The sequence below is a fragment of the Anolis carolinensis genome, chromosome 1, assembly GCF_035594765.1.
Source record: "Anolis carolinensis isolate JA03-04 chromosome 1, rAnoCar3.1.pri, whole genome shotgun sequence".
NCBI lineage: Eukaryota > Metazoa > Chordata > Lepidosauria > Squamata > Dactyloidae > Anolis > Anolis carolinensis.
In genome coordinates, this window is record NC_085841.1 from 158,354,556 (window position 1) to 158,374,214 (window position 19,659).

At 37.9% G+C, this 19,659-nt stretch overlaps 1 protein-coding gene across 1 annotated transcript in view; it reads left to right on the forward strand.

Annotated features, from left to right (window-relative positions):
* col4a1 (collagen type IV alpha 1 chain) overlaps positions 1-19,659 on the forward strand; it is a 133,188-nt gene that overhangs the window by 66,771 nt on the left and 46,758 nt on the right. Inside the window, exons 19-26 of the mRNA XM_062957341.1 lie at positions 856-949; positions 1,115-1,150; positions 2,270-2,434; positions 5,986-6,081; positions 6,957-7,040; positions 8,370-8,440; positions 13,694-13,885; positions 18,377-18,545. Coding sequence (XP_062813411.1) covers positions 856-949; positions 1,115-1,150; positions 2,270-2,434; positions 5,986-6,081; positions 6,957-7,040; positions 8,370-8,440; positions 13,694-13,885; positions 18,377-18,545 — 907 coding nt within the window. The remainder of the gene's footprint in view (positions 1-855; positions 950-1,114; positions 1,151-2,269; positions 2,435-5,985; positions 6,082-6,956; positions 7,041-8,369; positions 8,441-13,693; positions 13,886-18,376; positions 18,546-19,659) is intronic.

The following is a 19,659-nucleotide window of genomic DNA, read 5'->3' on the forward strand; positions in this document are numbered from 1 at the left end:
TATTGATCCCTAGTGTTTTTCCAGGTTTAACTAGAAGACAATGCAGATGTGATTCTAATATTACACACTGTAAAATGTAATACTTGTCTCAGTCTGTAGTCTGAGGTGCTACAGTTGTCTATGCATTTACAGAATACAGTAGAGTCTCACTTATCCAACGTAAACGGGCCGGCAGAATGTTGGATAAGCAAATATGTTGGATAATAAGGAGAGATTAAGGAAAAGCCTATTAAACATCAAATTAGGTTATGATTTTACAAATTAAGCACCAAAACATTATGTTATACAACAAATTTGACAGAAAAAGTAGTTCAATACACAGTAATGCTATGTAGTAATTACTGTATTTACGAATTTAGCACCAAAATATCATGTATTGAAAACATTGACTACAAAACTGCATTGGATAATCCAGAACGTTGGATAAGTGAGTGTTGGATAAGTGAGACTCTACTGTAATGGAATAACAGATACTGGGTTAAAGAGTGTGAGTTCTCAAACAGGCTAAAATTATATGTATTTTCCCAGATCATATCATCATAGAACCAGAGGCCAAAGGAGTTTATAGCCTTTCCTCCATGCCTCTTCCATCTCACCTCTCTCTCTTCACCCCAAATATTCTTCAGAAATAAAAAACATCAATGATAGTGTCTCCACACGGTCTCACAATTTATTCTGGCTCATGTCCTGATATATGAAGTTACTTCAAAGTGTGAACTTGACAATCGTGGTTCCAAATAGGTCAGCAGGACTTAATCATATTGCCTATATATCAGATTCAATTCTAATAGTCTCAAGAGTGAACATTTGGGGTTTTTTAATTTCTCTGTATTTTTCCACCTGCATATTATCTAGGTTATAGGAACAGGGGACGAAGAAGTCTATGGTGAAAGAGGAGATCCAGGCCCTCCAGGAGTCCCAGGGCCAAAAGGTGAACCAGGTCCAAAAGGTAAATATTGCTCTTTTATAGGGGAAAAACCCCATTTTTGTCATCTAATTCAATTCTGGAAAAAATAGTCATATCCACCGTCTCCATGGATTATGAGATGCTGTAACAAGCATCAAAGCCAGTTCAAACTTACCTTCTAATAATTTGCTATGTTTGCTTTACTAGGTTTTCAAGGGTTCCCAGGATCACCAGGTCCTCCAGGTGAAAATGCACTATTTCTTTGCTTGTTTAATTGATTGGCTTTTAAAGGAATTTCAGTAGAGTAGCCTAAACTAATTTCTGATACCTAGACCTTCTTCAGGAGATGCATACTTTCACATGGATATACCCCAGCATCATATGCATAAGTGTTGAGGATTCTCATTCTTCTAGCAGCACAACCTTGATGTAGAATTGTAGACTATTTGATGTTATATATACATAGCCAGTTTACCATACAATGAGGCCTGGTGCAAAGGCGTATGACATGCGAAGCCTTGTCTCCATTAAGAATGAGCACCAAATTTCTTCATCGAAATTATAGTTACACTTGAGCCATCATTTCTCTAGGTTGTACTAAGCTTTCTGCCCAAATCTGCTCAAATCTGAAACATTTTGGAAACTACAGAGTCAGCATAGTGTAGTAGTTTGAGTGTTGGTCTATGGGTGTTGGTGCAAATCTTTGCTCCTTCAAGGAAACCCACTGGATGACCTTTAGCAAGTCATGCTTTCTCAGCCTCAGAAGAAGGCAAGGGCAAACCACCTCTGATGATCACTTGCAAAAAACAAAACAAAAACAAAACCCAGTGTGATAGGGTCTTAAATGACTGAAAGGCACACAAAAACATTTTCAAATAAGGAAAATAAGATAAATGCATTACAGTTTTCAGAGACATAGCATGGTCACATATACATTCAGGGCTGTCAGTCATGTTTGTCTCTTCTTTGGTGATATTTTGAAAACCAATTCACATGAAGGGACCTGAGATATTTATTTGAGATCTCATTTTTGAAGGGATTTTTCACATTTGTGATACTTTTTAAAACTACATGAAGTAGTTCTTTGAGCAACTTATATGTTGTTGCCCTATGGCATGGAACTTTTTAAAGTGGAAGCACTGTGTGGATTGTTTGGATGTTGAAGTCTGAACTTCAGGTAGGCATTGAACATCTGAACATTTCAAAGAATTAGACCCAATAACCTGTTAAATAAGTCAGCGTCTCGATGCTTGAATTCATTGAGAGAAGTCAGACTCAGAAATGTCTATTATATCTTCCTTTTGTCATTTTCTCCCAGGGGTTTTTCACTTATGTGTATCTTACTGCCTTATTTTACTAAAGGGCAACCCACTCCAGGGGTAATAGGGCCACCCGGCTTTCCTGGGGAGAGAGGAGAAAAGGGTGACTTAGGTCCTCCTGGCCTTCCTATGTTTGGAGAAAAAGGGAGAGAAGGATTTCCAGGACCCCGTGGCTTTCCAGGACCTCCGGGCCCACCTGGTGCAACAGGTAAGTCAGTGGTCAAAAAGTAGACCTCTTGAGTGTTCAAAATGCTGTACATTTTCAGAGTGAGTTTACATTGAAGATTAAGTGACTCATCATCTCTCACCACAAAACCTAAAAAACTTCTTCCTGAAAACTGCCTGAAGTCTTAGCCTAGTGCATCTTCTAGTAACCTACCTGAATGGGTGTTAGTATATATGGTACAAAAACATGATATATAGGAGGATCATCTGGGAATTTTAGAGTCCAATTTGATAGCTATTACTTTCTGCAGTATAATTTTTATACTTTATAATAACCTAGCAAAATAGATTGGTTTACTAAAATAGAAAATAAGTACATCACTTATATCCTTCTATATGAAATGGCCATTCATGAATATTTCTTATAATTACCATTTCTATTCAGGATCTTAGGCTCCAAAATATTTGTAAGCAATAGCTTCAACCCAAAGTTTTTTATGCATTTAAATGTTTGTATGCACTTGAGTATGTGCCTTATCTCAAATAAAGAAGTTTGAAGTTGGTTATTATTTGCATATTGAACAATATCTAAGGTTCTTTGGGTGAATTACGATGAAAATTTAAAATGCACTGCTCAAAATATTAACCTTCTTGTTTTCAGAAATGGATATATACACAGACACAAGTCATCCAACCATAGAGAGTAAAAGCTAACTTATAGAGCAGTAAATGGATTTTGTGGAAAGAACCTAGTGGAGTTTCATTCCAATAATAGTAGACAGTAGCAGAAAGATCTAGGATTGTGTCACATTTCAAGCCATGCCACATTGGGGTTTTTTCTCATTCTTGATGATATAGCAACAATAGTTGTAAATAACCTATATTTTAAGAATAAACTGTATACAATAATTATTGTTGGAATTAGCATAAACAGGAAGCTCAGAATCAACTTCACAGTTGAATGAACTAAATCAGTAAAAATCAGTTTATGCATTTTGGTATCGTATAATGATACACCATTCCAGAAACCTGTATGAGTGAAGGAAAAAATGTATTTTATTTTTATTTAAATTAGAAATAAAGTTGGTGTGGGTGCTTTATACTAAGAAGGATCTATATAAGATGGAGCTGGTCCAGAGAAAGGCAATGGTAATGATAAGGCTTGGAGAACAAAACCTATAGGAGAAGTTGAAGGAACTGGGAAGATTCGGCTTTGGGGTGATTTAGGGGCAATATAGTTGCACTCATTAAATACCTTAAGAGCTGGCACAGGCAAGAGAGGCCAGTGTCCTCTGCTGTCTCAGAGACCAGATCCAATGATTTCAAGTTATAAGAAGGTAGATTGTGATTGAACGTTATAATGAACATCTTGACTGTAAGAACTTCCTCACTGTGAGGGCTGTTCGGCAGTGGAACTCTCTCCCCCGGGCCGTGGTGGAGGCTCCTTCTTTGGAGGCTTTTAAGCAGAGGCTGGATGGCCATCTGTCGGGGGTGCTTTGAATGCGATTTCCTGCTTCTTAGCGGGGGGTTGGACTAGATGGCCCTTGAGGTCTCTTCCAACTCTACTATTCTATGATTCTATGATTCTATGATTCTGGTGTAGCAAAGGAACCAATTGCTTGGAGAGGTATTGGGGTCGTCAAATGTTTTCAGAAATAGTCTGGGCAGCTTTAGTTTAGATCCTGCACTGAGCAGGGAATAGTGGTGTGCATTCATATGGAATTGCTGTTCATTTCATGTAGTTTCATTTGTGTTGACTCATTTTCGCATTCGTGTCCCACTAACAAAGATGGGCTGCCTATACGAGACAAATGTTCGTCTGGCTTATGAAAAAATGAAAATTTTTGGACCATTGGCTGCAGTGGGAGGGCTTCTGAGGCTCACCCCCCCCCCACTCAGTTTTTGGGCTAGAGGAGTGAAAATCGTCACACATGGATGGCATTTCGACCCCTTTTAGCTCACCAACTTTTAAAATGTTTGGGTTTTCCCCAGAGTACTATTGTTATTATTAATATTATTATTATTATTAGCACCCATTGGCACACATCAGCTGTCATGGGGAAGCAGGCCTCTCTCAGACTCAGCTTAGGGTCCCAGAATAACTATTGTTATTAATATTAATATTAAGATTCATTGATACACATACGATGTAATGGGGAGACATTCCTCTCCCAGACTCAGCTTAGGGTCCCAGAGTAACTATCGTTATTAATATGGATATTATTATTAACACCCATTGGTACACAGCTGTAATGGGAAACAGCCCTCTGTCAGTGCGAAAGGAAAATGAAAGCAAGCACGATGACTGCGGCTTTCATTTTCGTGTCACCTCTTGTTTTCTACTAAAATGTCGCCATTCGTTTTGTGTAGACAAACAGTCGAAACAAAACGATAACATGAAGGAAACTAAGGAAAAATTTTCGTGCACATCTCTAGCAGGGGGTTGGACTCTGTGATCCAAGAGGCCCCTTCCAACTCTGGAATTCCATGCCAAAATGTGAAGAAAGCTTCACCATCACTATTACTTCGAATGGTTTTACTTGTTTTATTAGTTTTTCCATTCACATTACATTCTATAATTTATCTACATTTTAATTTCTAAGGAAATTTTGTTTCAGGATTGTTTCTTACAGTGGTTTTCTTCTACATGGAGAGATCCCAGTCTCCTCTGCAGTCACATGAATATTCCTCATTTCATGGAGAAAAATCTCATGTGTGAATGATCTAAATGCAGATAAAACCAATAGCAATTTTGGTCTGGGGAAATGGTGGAAGAAGATCTGTGATCTGCCATTTTATAGAGTGGATTTTCCCATATGAATACAGTTCTGCAAATGGGAGAGATTGGTTCTACCCTGTTTCCCCGAAAATAAGACGGTGTCTTATATTAATTTTTGCTCCCAAAGATGCACTAGGTCTTATTTTCAGGGGATGTCTTATTTTTCCACAAAGACGAATTCACATTTATGGTTGAATTTTTAAAAATGAAAATTTATTATCTACTGTACAGTAGTTGTCATCACAAAACAGCATAACCAAACTGTGAATCCTTTCAAGAATTTCTATATTATATTTTATTGCTATACTGTTTTAAAATTGCTGTTTGAAATTTCTGTTTGTATGTAAATTTATGTTGTTGTTGGGCTTATCCCTGTGTAAGCTGCCCTGAGTCCCTTCTGGGAGAAGGAGGTGGGATACAAGAATAAAGTTATTATTATTATTATATTATTATTTCTTGTTACTACCTTTATTTCCATGTACAACAATCTATGGTATGTACATTTACCGATCCTGCATGCTTCTAAACAAAAACTTTACTAGGTCTTACTTTCGAGGGAGGCCTTATATTTAGCAATTCAGCAAAACCTCTACTAGGTCTTATTTTCTGGGGATGTCTTATTTTCAGGGAAACAGGGTAGGTAGAAGAATGATACAATTAATAAATCTTCAACAAATGAAAATAGTGTGCCCACATCGTTCCAGTGTGCCACTCACTTCTACTTGTCGTGATCCATGTAAGTGACTAAATATATAATCATTCGGATGACCTTTAGAGATAATGTTCTCTATTTTTTTTCCTTTTCCAAATTGCAGCTGGAGTTCTGGAGTGCCAGTCTGGTGAGCCTGGTGAGCCAGGCCCTCCAGGGTTCCCAGGTCAGCATGGCTTCTCAGGAGAAAGGGGAGAAAAAGGTAATGCTGACTTTTGTTTTAGATATTCTCTTTTGGGTTCCTCCAATTCCTGTATGGCCCTGGACAAGTAGCTTCATAGCACTAGGGAACTGTCCCCACCTACAGACCTTATGCTGTCCAGTTGATGGCATTTGCAAACTGCTACCTAATCTTCATTCAGAATTTTTTTGAGATATTGCAGAATAGACATCTTCAACACGCAGTCTTTTGTGGAGATCAGTTCTGAAGAAAGTAGTTGCTACTTAAGAAATACCAAACAGAATATAGTACGACCCTTGTATCTGTGGGGGATACAGTCTTGAACGTGTTGTGGTAACAGCAAACCATGGATAATAGTGAGCTCTATCGAAATGAAGGACCTCTGATACAAGTTATTATAGAGTTACCCAGAAGAACAAAAACACAAAGAAAACAATTGCCACTTCTAAAACGTTTAGGGCGGAGAAGTCAAATGATCCTGTTATTTTAGTTGTTCTATGAAATGTAATTGTGATCTTTGGAATCACAGGATGCAGGATAAATAGAATGGGGATACCCTTTTAGTTTAGAGATGACAAGTACCCCATGTGCCACTATCTGTAAATCCAGTAGACTGATAGATTGAAATTGTTATATGACAATTATTTTAAATGATCATTACTTTAACCTGATAAAAGTCACATTTGATTATTAGTTTGTTTTTCTTAATTGGTTTTGACAGTGTCACTTAGAACCTCTAGTAACTATTAGAAACGTGGAAGCAAATTATTTGTGTTACTTGAGTCTCCTTGTGGAGAGAAAAAGTGGGATATAAATAAATATAATAATAATAATAATACAAATCTTGTATTATTTTCTGTGTAGTTTCTGCTTTAATATCTCCATTTTTAATATAGGTGAAAAAGGAGAAGGCTGCTTTGCCTGTGATACAGCTGGCTTGTCTGGATCACCAGGGCCCCAGGGCCCCCCGGGGGAACCAGGTAAAATGTAGAAGAAGCCCTTAAGCTCCTAAAGAGGAAGAGCTCCTCTGAGATTTGTATTATTCTCGTATTTATGACATTGTGTTATGTAGTGTAATGAAGCAACCAATCAACAAGCTGCTTTTGCCTTTCATTAGTAATATTATATGTTTTCTTTTGGATATTGTCTGAGTTGTAGTTTTTTTAACATTGTATTTGATTTTGCATTATTGACTTAAGTCCTTGACTTTCTTATTTGAAAAGATGTCTTTTCTCTGAAGCAAAGTAAATTCAATTCAGCCTCCTATTGATAGAGTGAAAATTCCAGAATAGTTGATAATACTTTTCCCACTCGAAATAGAAATTATTGCACAGAAAATACGTGCAGCTTAATTCTGCAAAGTCCAAAACAGCAAAATATCTCAAGTTTTCTCAACTAGTAGAACACCCTTTTTCATCAGCCCTATAAATACTGATAAAAGTTTTCCCATTGCTAATCTTTAATACTTTCATAATGGAAAATTTTATCACAGCACTATTCAAAATCAATTAATTTACAAATGATGTTCATTTAATTGGAAAAAGGTATGTGTGTGTGTCATACATACATCTCTATACTGAGATTGAGTAAGAACAATGTATGACTCAATGGGTGTGAAATATTGGACAGAATCTTGAGCTGGAGAGATGGGAAAAAGTATAGTCAAAAGAATTAAAATATATTGTATGTTTTGACCTTAAAGGATGTATTGATGGTACTTAACTTCAGTTAAACTATTGAAAATGTATAAGGGCATTAATATTCATGCTGGAAATGTGAACCATTTCAAGGTACTTTTTGCCATATGCAGTGGACATGCAACAAAGCAAAAGAATATTGACGATTGATACAAAATTAGTTACAAGAGCTAAAACCAGAATATAGCTACTGTATGATATGAGTTTTAAAGGCCATTTGAGTGTGTTTACTGTATTTTAATTCTGTTTCTATCACACTGTTACTATTTAATTGTTTTTTAACTTTGTATTGCTCTTTTTAAACTGTGTAGTGTGGATAGATATTAACTGCCTTGACTCCTCATTGGGAGAAAGGCGGGAGATAAATAGAGAAGAAGAAGAAGAAGAAGAAGATGATGATGATGATAAAACTAGATCCAACTTTATATCTACTGGGACTTCCAAATCAACAAAGAAAAACAAAAAAAATTTATAAACATCTGTGAATATTTTATAATTTATTTTGTAGATTACTATTTTTTAAATGTCATTCAGTACAAGAGCGAATGCCACAAAAACATTCATTTTAAAATTTCATGAGTTAGTTAAATATTTCCCCCTTTTCTGAACAAGGTGTTCCAGGGTCTCCAGGTGCTAAAGGTGATAGGGGCAGTCCAGGTTTTGATGGCATCCCAGGAGTGAAAGTAAGTAAACCGTAGAAAATGCCAGTAATCAGTCAGTTTCAGAGGATATGATGCTGTAACTGCTTATTTTAGTGTTACCTGAAGTGCACCCCACACTGCCTAAGTCTATATCAAGTACAGGTTGAGTATCTCTTATACTTGGGACCAGGAGTGCTTTAGATTTAGATTTTTTTTTCAGATTTTTGGGATATACCCTGTTTCCCCGAAAATAAGACATCCCCGGAAAATAAGACCTAGTAGAGGTTTTGTTGAATTGCTAAATAAAAGGCCTCCCCTGAAAGTAAGACCTAGCAAAGTTTTTCTTTGGAAGCATGTCCACCAAAAAGAACAATGTCGAAGAGATAAGCAAATACTATAAAGGTTCAAAACATAAAAAGAGGTATGTATATTAGAGCATCATGCAAAGGCCACAGAAATAGGCCTCTCTGAGCTATCTTCTTTCTATGTGAATAATGATGATAGCTATTGAAAAGCCTTAATGATTACAGTTTCCTTTAAACATTACAGTCTGGAAGATACTACTGTGTATTACAACAGTTACTGTACTTATTTTCATTATTGTTGTTAACTCTCAGGTGAATATTGTATGTACATGATGTTCTATATTACATATTGCATTTTATGTTTTGAACCTTTATAGTATTTGCTTATCTTTTTGACGTAGAAAGAAGATAGCTCTGTACTCAGAGAGGCCTATTTCTGTGGCCTTTGCATGATGCTCTAATATACATACCTCTTTTTATGTTTTGAACCTTTATAGTGTTTGCTTATCTCTTTGACATTGTCTAGCATAGACATCTGTGTGTATTTATCATTACCACCAAAAAGAAAACCAGAGCATGCAGGATCGGTAAATGTACGTACTATAGATTGTTGTACATGGAAATAATGGTAGTAACAGGAAACTCCTGATAGTTTGTCTGGTCATGCTGGTTTGTGATGACAACTACTATACAGTATATAATAAATGTTCATTTTTTTTGGTTCAACAATAAATAAATGTGAATTCTTCTTCATGGAAAAGTAAGGCAGCCCCTGAAAATAAGACCTAGTACATCTTTGGGAGTAAAAATTAATATAAGACACTGTCTTATTTTTGGGGAAACAGGGTATGTATTTACATATGCATACATAATGAGAGATCTTGAAGATGTGGCCAAAATCTAAATATGAAAATTCATTTGTGTTTTACATATATCTTATACACATAGCCTGAGGGTTATTTAACTTGAAAGTGACCCCTACAACTTGGTTATGATGACCAAAAATTCCCTTTTATATCAGGCACTAGCTGTGCCCGGCCACGCGATGCTGTGGCAAATTGTGGACCCCCCTCTTGTCTGGAGACCTGGGGTTCAGGTCCCGCGATAAGTCCAGGAGGACTCCCAGACTGCAATCGACCTGTGCCTTCAGGGGGAGGGGGCCCCCATCGAGTACAGGGCATGAGTCTATTAATTATTGTATTATTATATTTAATATTATGTATTTACAATAAATAATATTAAATATAATATAATAATATTACTATTAATAGATAATAAATATAATAAATACATTATTATATATTATAGTAAATATAAGAAATACATAATATTAAATATAATATGAAATATTATATTTAACGGAATGGCCTCGTAGCTCCAAAGACTGGCTGTTTCCTGAGGCAGGGGGAAAAAAGTGTTGAGGGGAATGGGAAATGGCCGTGAGTGACGTGCCTGTGTAGAAAGAACGGTGAGGTGAGAAAGCAAGGGAGGAGGGGGCGCGTATGTTTAAAAAAAAAACCAAAAGGTGTGAGAAAAGGGAATGGGTGGGGGAGAGTCCTGAGTGGTGAGTTTGTGGAGAAGGGAAGAACGGTGAGAATGGAGAGGGCTGTGTTAAGCATGGGGAAATGGGAATGAGCTGGGAAAGTGTGTGTGTGTGTGTGTGTGTGGGAGGGGGGAAGAAGAAGCGATGTGCCTGCAGAGAAGGGAGAATGGTGAGGCGATAACAAGGACATGCGGAATGGGGTGGAGGAGGGGGGAGTGAGTGACATGCATGGGAAGGTATAGCGAGTGGTGAGGAGAATAAGAGGAATGAGTGAGAGGGAAGATGTGCATGCGCATGAAGGAGAACACTGAAGGAGGGAAAGTGTGGTGAGCATGCTTAGAAGGGGTGGGCCTGTCTCCAAGGAATGGTGGCTCCTGTTTCCTGCGCGGGGTGCATGCGAGGCGGGGGGTTAAAAGGGGCCGAGTGGGCAGGGGTGGGCCTTCTTTCCTGGCTTCCCGTTGTTTTGGTGGATCCTGAGGAGAAAGCCTCGAGGAGCGGAGCGGGGCGGAAGCACTCGAGGGCAGGTCCCGGAGGACTCCTAGGCCACAGTAGGGGACCCTCTAGGGCGAGACCTGGGACCATAGAGGGAGGGAGGGAGGGAGGGATGGCGGCAAGGGGGACATGAGGTTCCCCCAGCGCTACTCCAAGGTACGGACGGCATTGTAGTGGGGAAGTCTGGCTATTGTTATTATTATGGGTTGGTTTGAGTTCCGTGAAGCTCCGGCTTTCTTATTGCCATGGCGGCGATGGAGGTGGGAAGAGAGGGTGAGGGAGGAGGTGATGGTTCTGTGTGTGTGCGTGCAGAGAGTGTTTGTGCGCATGGGCCCATCGGGTGTTGCAGTTTTTGGCCTTTTTTGGTGTTGTGATTGTATTTTTAGTGTAATTTTGTTGTATCGTACTTGACGCGGGGATGATGGATTGCGTTGTAAATTTTCTAGTTTGTGGGGTTTTGGGTTTTTCTGTTTTGTGCGTTGCCGCAACGCCAAAAGCCTTATATATATATACTAGCTGTGCCCGGCCACGCGTTGCTGTGGCGAAGTATGGTGGTATGGGAAATAAAGTATTGAGGAATTGGTGGTAATTAAGGTAAAGGGTAAAGGTTTTACCTTACATTAAGTCCATTAAAAATGGATTATTATTATTATTATTATTATTATTATTGAGAGGTTGGGTGGCCATCTGTTGGGTGTGCTTGGATTGTGTCCTCCATGGCAGAATTGGGTTGGACTGGATTACCACAGTAATTATTTCATATTAAAGTAGAATCTCACTTATCCAACATTCGCTTATCCAGTGTTCTGGATTATCCAGCACAGTCTGCCTTTTAGTAGTCAATGTTTTTGTAGTCAATGTTTTAAATTCATTGTGATATTTTGGTGCTAAATTTGTAAATACAGTAATTACAACATAGCATTACTTAGCATTGAACTACTTTTTCTGTCAAATTTGTTGTATAACATGTTTGGTGCTTAATTTGTATAATCATTACCTTATTTGATGTTTAATCAGCTTTTCCTGAATCCGTTCTTATTATCCAACATATTCACTTATCCAACATTCTGCCGGCCTGTTTATGTTAGATAAGTGAGACTCTACTGTATATTTATAATCTCTGTTTAGAACTGGATTATATGAGGCCCCTTCTTCACAGCTGTATAAAATGCACACCGAAGTGGATTATATGGCAGTGTGGAGTCAAGATAATCCAGTGCCAAGCAGATAATATAAGATTCTAAATGGGTTATATAGCTGCGTGGAAGGGCCTTGAGTCTACTCTGCCAAATAATCCAGTGCAAATTAGATAATCTGTGGAAGAGGCCTAAGTGAGGCCTAACTGTGCCTGTCCCCTAGGCTGAGTAGGTTGCTAGGAGACCAAGTGGGCGGAACTTAGCCTTGTAACTGGCAGCAATTGGATAAAAACAATTATTCCTCTCTCTCTAATTAGGACTTTATTTTTCTTTTCTTTTTGTTGTATCAACCTAGAGCCGTGGATAATGGGTTGTGTTGTCAAATTTTGAAGTTGGGAGGCCTGTAGTTTTGTTGTTTTGTCCGCTGCCCTGATGCCATCACTCTTTTATATATATAGATAGATATAGATAGATGGGCAAACTTCAGCCCTCCAGGTGTTTTGGACTTCAGTTCCCACAATTCCTAACAGGTCCAGGCCCTTTACTTTCCCCCCCCCTCAGCCACTTAAGTGGCTGAGGGGGAAAAGGAAGGAGCCTGAAGCTGTTAGGAATTGTGGGAGTTGAAATCCAAAACACCTGGAGGGCCGAAGTTTGCCCATGCCTGGGTTATATACACAAAAGATCTGTGTATATTGTCATTTATCATTATAGATTATTGAACAAAGTTGAATGGTCAAAAAGGGAAAAGTCTTAACTGTGTTATCTAGAATAAAGGCTTTCCTTTGCTGTCATGGGATTTTTCAGTTTATGCAATTTCAGTGATTGTATCTGTCCACCAAGAATTGTGGTTGATAGGTAAAATACATTTCAACAAAATGTCCTTTAATTTTATTTATTGGAATCGACTTCAGGCATTGTTTCGACAGTGTTATCACTGTCAGAAAAGACATCTTCCCATGCATTTATCCATTCACATGAAGTGGATTTCTTAGATCAATGAGCCTCCATGACCTTGCTGTTTTTTGGAGACTTCAGTCAACTACCTACACAGAAATGTTCACTGAAGGTGCTTTACCATCATCTTTCCTCTACATATGGAGAGATTATGGTTTAGTACATATTTTATTGTGATGAATTTCAGCCCAGTGTTCCTTGTATTTTTCTCCAATGGAAAATAAATGAAAATCGAGATATTTATTGATAAGTGACACTGGAAGAGAAGAACTGAAAAATAATGTACAGTAAAGTCTCACTTATCCAACATAAACGGGCCGGCAGAATGTTGAATAAGTGAATATGTTGGATAATAAGGAGAGATTAAGAAAAAGCCTATTAAACATCAAAATAGGTTATGATTTTACAAATTAAGCACCAAAACATCATATTATACAACAAATTTGACAGAAAAAGTAGTTCATTACACATTAATGCTATGTAGTAATTACTGTATTTACAAATTTAGCACCAAAATATTATGATATATTGAAAACATTGACTACAAAAATGCCTTGGATAATCCAGAACGTTGGATAAGTGAGTATTGGATAAGTGAGACTCTACTGTACTATTTATTAATGGGGGTTAGTTATGGATCGGTACAGGTGATAATTGTTTTTTTTCCTGTGACTTATAAATCCAGTGTTTTTCATTACCATGGGGTCAACATTTTGGAATATGACTAACATTAGCTGGTCCTTATTTCCATTGGTCTGTGCCACACTAATCTGGAGGCCTTTTGGTTTTGTTTCTCTCACTGATTTCCTTAGTTATACTTTATTATAAGGCATGTAACTGATTATGTAACCACATGTAATTTCAGGGTTCTCCAGGTATACCTGGATTGATTGGAAGCCCAGGAGCAAAAGGAGAACCTGGAGATGTTTTCTTTGATTCGAATTTGAAAGGTGAAAAAGGAAACCCTGGTTTTCCTGGAATTGAGGGCGTTCCTGGTCGAGATGGAAGTCCAGGGCGCGATGGTGTGCCGGGTGCCCCGGGACCTAAAGGTGCATCGGTAGGTATTGGTTTACCATTAGTACATTTTACTTAATGAATTTTAAAGTATTTGGTTGTGTCACATGATATTGGTGCATTTCTTGCACTTGTGCAAGTCTGATTGCAAAGATGCATAGTAGATTTTTCCTTCATTGGGATGGTCTTAGAATTAAATTCCATGACAAATGTTTGCATATACAGTATTAAAGATTTGAAATATTTACTTAAATTTCAGGAACAGCTGTAACAACCAAGATGTTATATGCACCTGCATCATATTCTATCTGAATTTAGAATGATTCCTATGTTATGTGGCACTCTGCTTTTTTTTGTTGCATCTTTTAACTGGTGCTGATGCTGTCCAAAATTAGTCAAATTATGCAGATTTTGCTGCACCCCTGTCAAATCTGCTACCCAATCCTGTCAAATCTGCTACTTTATACAGGATAATAATTCAAAACGATGTTTTTAAAATATGCGCCCAACATCAGTGGAGGCCACTTTAGTTTTATATTGGAAGAATTCTTAGAATATATTTGGATAGGTCTCTTTCCATTAAGAAATCTGATGCCTTGTTTGTATCTGATTTGGAGCCTTCCTTCAGGAAGAAAGATTGTGGCTTCTCTCTTTCGAGACAGTTGAAAGACCTAAACTTTATAGGAAACGTGCCCTCAACTGTGGCTACAGCTCATTCAGTTTGAGAAGTTACTAAAGGTAAAGGTTTCCCCTGACATTAAGTGCAGTCGTGCCTGACTCTGGGGGTTGGTGCTCATCTCCATTTCTAAGCCGAAGAGCCGGCGTTGTCCGTAGACACCTCCAAGGTCATGTGGCCGGCATGACTGCATGGAGCACCGCTACCTTCCCACCGGAGCGGTACCTATTGATCTACTCACATTTGCATGTTTTCGAACTGCTAGGTTGGCAGAGGCTGGAGCTAACAGCAGCCGCTCCCGGGGTTTGAACCTGGGACCTTTCGGTCTGCAAGTTCAGCAGCTCAGTGCTTTAACACACTTTGCCACCAGGCAAGTTACTTCTGCTATAATATTTCAAGGTAATGCCTCTAAGAAAGAAATATACTGGGAAATGCATGGACCTCCTTCCATGCATTTTTCTAAACACTACATTATATGATATTGCCTTTGTGGATCTGGAATACCTTGAAATATGGTTCAATTTACTGAAGATTCTATGCCTTGTACATGCCAGTTTGTGTCAAACTGGAGTTTCTTGGTGTGGTGAAGTGTGAATTTTCATCTACAATCATGTATAATTATAGGTAGGTGTTTAAAGAGGCAAGTACTTAAATTAGTACGACTAGGGGGATGGTGACCAGCTCAGCTCATTCTGAGATGGGTTGCCATGGAAAAGGGGAGGAGCCAACTGCCACTTGGCAAGGGAGGCATTTTAGAAATAGGTAGTCTGTGGTCAGAGAACCGCAGGAAGAATCGGTTCTACTGTGTTGAGAATCAAGAAGGTTTAGGGTTTTAGTCTGTGTGGTTTAGATAAGTCAAGTTGACTTATTTAGATGAGTAGTTAGAGTTGGAGCATAAAGGGGAAGAGAAAGCCCAGTAAGAGTCTTTATTGTAACAGAGATAACAGAGGGAGAGAATAGGCTAGAACCTGGAGTGATCTATTAAAGAAAGAACACATTCTGAAGTAAATAAGTATAAAATTTGTCTAGTGGAAAGAACAATCCTCTTTAAGAGTTGTTTTATGATAGGTTATAAAGGTAACCACTAAAGGAATGTACCTCTTGGAGTTAAGAAACACTGAAACCATTAAGCTTCTATACTTCAATACATTTACTACAGTTTCTCTTAAATTCAAGTCTCTGTTTCTTATACTTTCGAGTCAAGCTGCGCTATACATCAAAGGAAGATAAACATCATATTACAGGCTAGTGGCTATGTTATCGATTTTATAGATTCATTACAAATTGTAGGAGACCCTGACAAATCGTCTCTTCAACTGGTGGCATTGTTACACTTGGAATTGACCATTTTTGCCATCTAATCTACCAAGGATGTAAGCATCAGTATTTGGAGGAAGCACATAAAATCTAGAATATAAGGAAATATTGACAATGAAGAATGACATTTATGAATTAAATTCACAGGAGGAAATACAACAAAAATTAACGAAGTTTCATGGTTTCGATATTCACAAATAAAGGAACAATATATAAAAGACAAGAAGATAGGATTTAACGAAACAGAAAATTTCTGGGATAAAATCTTAGAAAATGATAAAAAAGATATTACAAAAATATACAACAAGATTTTAGAATGGTCCACAGAAACAGAAGAAATTAAAAATTGCATGATAAGATGGGCAAGAAACTTTGGATGTACAATTGGACTGACTGAATGGGAGAAAATTTGGAATAAGAAATTAAAATATACATATTCTACAGATCTCCAGGAAAATTGGATGAAAATGTTCCACCGATGGTATATCACGCCAAAATGTACAAAAATGCCCAAAATTTATGTTGGAAATGCAAAAAACAAGAAGGAACATTTTATCATGCTTGGTGGACCTGTCCGGAAACGTCAAAATATTGAAGACAAATACATGAGGAAACGCAAAAAATATTAAAAAGGACATTCCCAATGAAACCAAAATATTACCTTTTAGGACTAACGGGAAGTATAAAAGTAGTGAGGGAACACTGTACCCTATACCCTGAAACCCTCCCCTCCCCTGATATTCCCTTAGAATTTAGACTCTAGAAATTTAGAACCCATTTATCCTTTCCTGTTAATCCCTTCCCACCCATAGACTGTATCCTCCCTTTTTATGTAACATGAATGAAAATTGAATAAAAATTAAATAAAAAATAAAATCTAGAATGAAAGTGTCCTCATATAAAAGCATTCACATGGGTAGTGAGCAATATTGTTTTTGTAGAGGACATTGGCAGGGGTTGGCGGCTCTTGTACATATTCGCTGCACTCTCTTTAACCTGCAATGTCATTGGACGGAAGGCCTTTGTTGGCTCCTCAGCACTGGGGGTCATAGTTGTCTGTGGAAGTGGGAATCCCAGCCACATATGGAGGGCTACATATGATATAGATACTGTTTTACCTCTGGATTTCTAATATATTTTATCTCAGAATACCGAGACTGTAAAATTAGCATTGTTCTTGATACATAGAATTGCCACTGCAACATTTCAGAAGATACAAGAGAACACAGTAATTCCCATTCTCATGCAAAACATTAAATTGATTAGACTCTTCCTATCAGTTAGTGGGTAAGACTAACCCAGACATCAAAACTACCATCCAGAAAATTCCAAGAAATTGCATTCACAGTTAAGAATTATCCCATTCAATGTCAAGTGTTGATTCTAGTCTTTTAAGAAGAAAAAGCGATACACCTCAAGGTACTATAAATTTTGTTCATGCTGGACCACTCCAACAACTATCATGTCAGACTACACAGAGAAGCCATTGAAATCCACAAGCATGTGGACAACTTCAACAGAAAGGAGGAAACCATGAAAATGCACAAAATCTGGCTACCAATATTAAAAAAACTCTAAAATCAAAACAGTAGATGGGAACCAACACTCTGAAGGAAGAGGAGCCCCAAGGACTGCTATTGACTGAACAAAGGATCCCCCCCGGCAAGAGACAAAAACCTTTCCAATGCTAATTAGGGTGATTAACTGAAACATTAATGCTGGCTTCCCAGTGACAAAGGACTCTTGCCACACCCTGGACTCTCCACAGATATATATTTTTCCTTTCCTAGTTTATCCATACCTCACAACCTCTGAGGATGCCTGCCATAGATGTGGGCGAAGCGTCAGGAGAGAATACTTCCGGAACATGGTCACACAGCCCGAAAGACATACAACAATCCTCACATCTTTTTATTTGCTTTTTAGTGTATGCTTTTATGTTGAAACCTACTGTACTTCATTTTTATTTTTGATGCTAGTTTAAGGTGCCTTTTATTGTTCTTCAGTTTTACTTGTACATTTTAATGTTTTGATTTTTGTGAGCCATTCTGTATGTGTGTTTTAAAACCTAAAAATTACCTAAGCACAAATGATGGTGATGATAATACCAAAATGACTTGAATCTTTTCCATCGGAGGAGAAGCGAGAAGTTCTTGTCTTGTTCTTGTTGCTCTTGATGCTGACTTGAAACTGAACCAGGACTCATATCTAAAGGAATGGTTATGTATGATCCATTCTCATTGATGAATAGCCATGACTAGTGATGGCCGATCCTTCCTTCCACCCCGACTCATATGGCATAGCCCCAAATATACACCAGGCTATTTCAAATGATCTCATATGTGCACACATTTATAGAGAAATTATATCAGTGTTGAGTGAGAATTTTTTTTCTATAGTTCAGTTAGCATTAAGGTCAAACTTACCAGGTTTAAATTTGTCAAAATTAAATGAACGGACAAGGGAACTACAGTAAAATAATAATATTTCTCCTGGTGTTTGCTGCAGAAATGATTTTTTTTCTTGTTTTCTTAAAATCAGGGAACCATAGGGCTAAAAGGAGACCGTGGCCCACCAGGAATAAGTGGTTTCCCAGGACCCCGAGGAGAGAGGGGCTTTCCTGGTCCTCAAGGAGTTGGGCCTTCTGGACCACCTGGTGATAAAGGAGACATAGGAATTTCAGGGAGCCCTGGCACTCCTGGACTTCCAGGTATAATTACTAATCATTGGCATACAGGCTGTGGTGCTTTGTTGCTTTTACTGATGTGGGGCACTCCAGTTGTTTGTCCCCCAACTCCCAGAAGCCCTAATGAGCTTGTCCAATGGCCAGGAATTCTGTGAGCCAAAAAGTCCAAAACACTTGGAGGGCCACAAGCTTGACACCATGATATAGAGGGTTACCATACACTAAGTAGAATTTCTGCAATGGAAAAATTGCACAGAATTAAAATTAAGTCAGAAAAATTGCAGAAGAATTAGGATGCAATTGTTCGTGCAATATAATGATCACATGAGTTCTCTTGAGATTCAAAGGACATTTCTATGAAAATAAGCTTTCCATCATACCTAGGTCCAGAAGCAGATGAAATGCCTTCCTTCTCCTCGCAGCTGCTGTTGTGGCCTTGGAGGGAGAGAAGAAGAAACAGGCATAGCTCCATCGTTTCTGGCCCTAGAAGAAGATAAAAGGCCATCCCTCAATTCCAGTTGACACTGCTGTAGTCTTACTCATGTCTTAAAATTAGTTTATAAAGTTGTAAGGAGGCTGTTTTGTTATTTTACATATTATGAAGTATTTATCCTGTTAGAAGCAAATTGAGGGTACCGTTATAATTTATTTTAAAAAACACAGAGTTAAAACTTGATATTATATTCTATATTATGAAGTACGATGTAGACCAATGGTGCTACCTAACTAGATAAGGACAAAATGATGACCATATCAGAAATAAGGAAGACAGTGTGATTGAAAACTAAATTTCAAAATGTATACACTCTTATGATTTGTAAATATTCATGTTTAGATGTGGGAACGTTTTCCAAGTAATTTTAACATACGAAGATAAAGTCTTACAACAGAGACAGGCCCAAGCAGTTACATTCAGTAATGCATACCAACAAATTCATGAGAGTGTCAATACTCAGTTAGACATTCAACTGCGCTATCCACAAGTACAGCAAGATGGAAGCAAATTCATCTTGAGGCCAGAGATATAAAGGATGTTTCAAAAATGCTGAGTTGCATTTGTTTTGCAGTTTAGAATTTTTTGTGAAAAGAAAAACATGAGCAAACAATGCTTTTTTTCTGAGGAAAGCCATTATTTGTA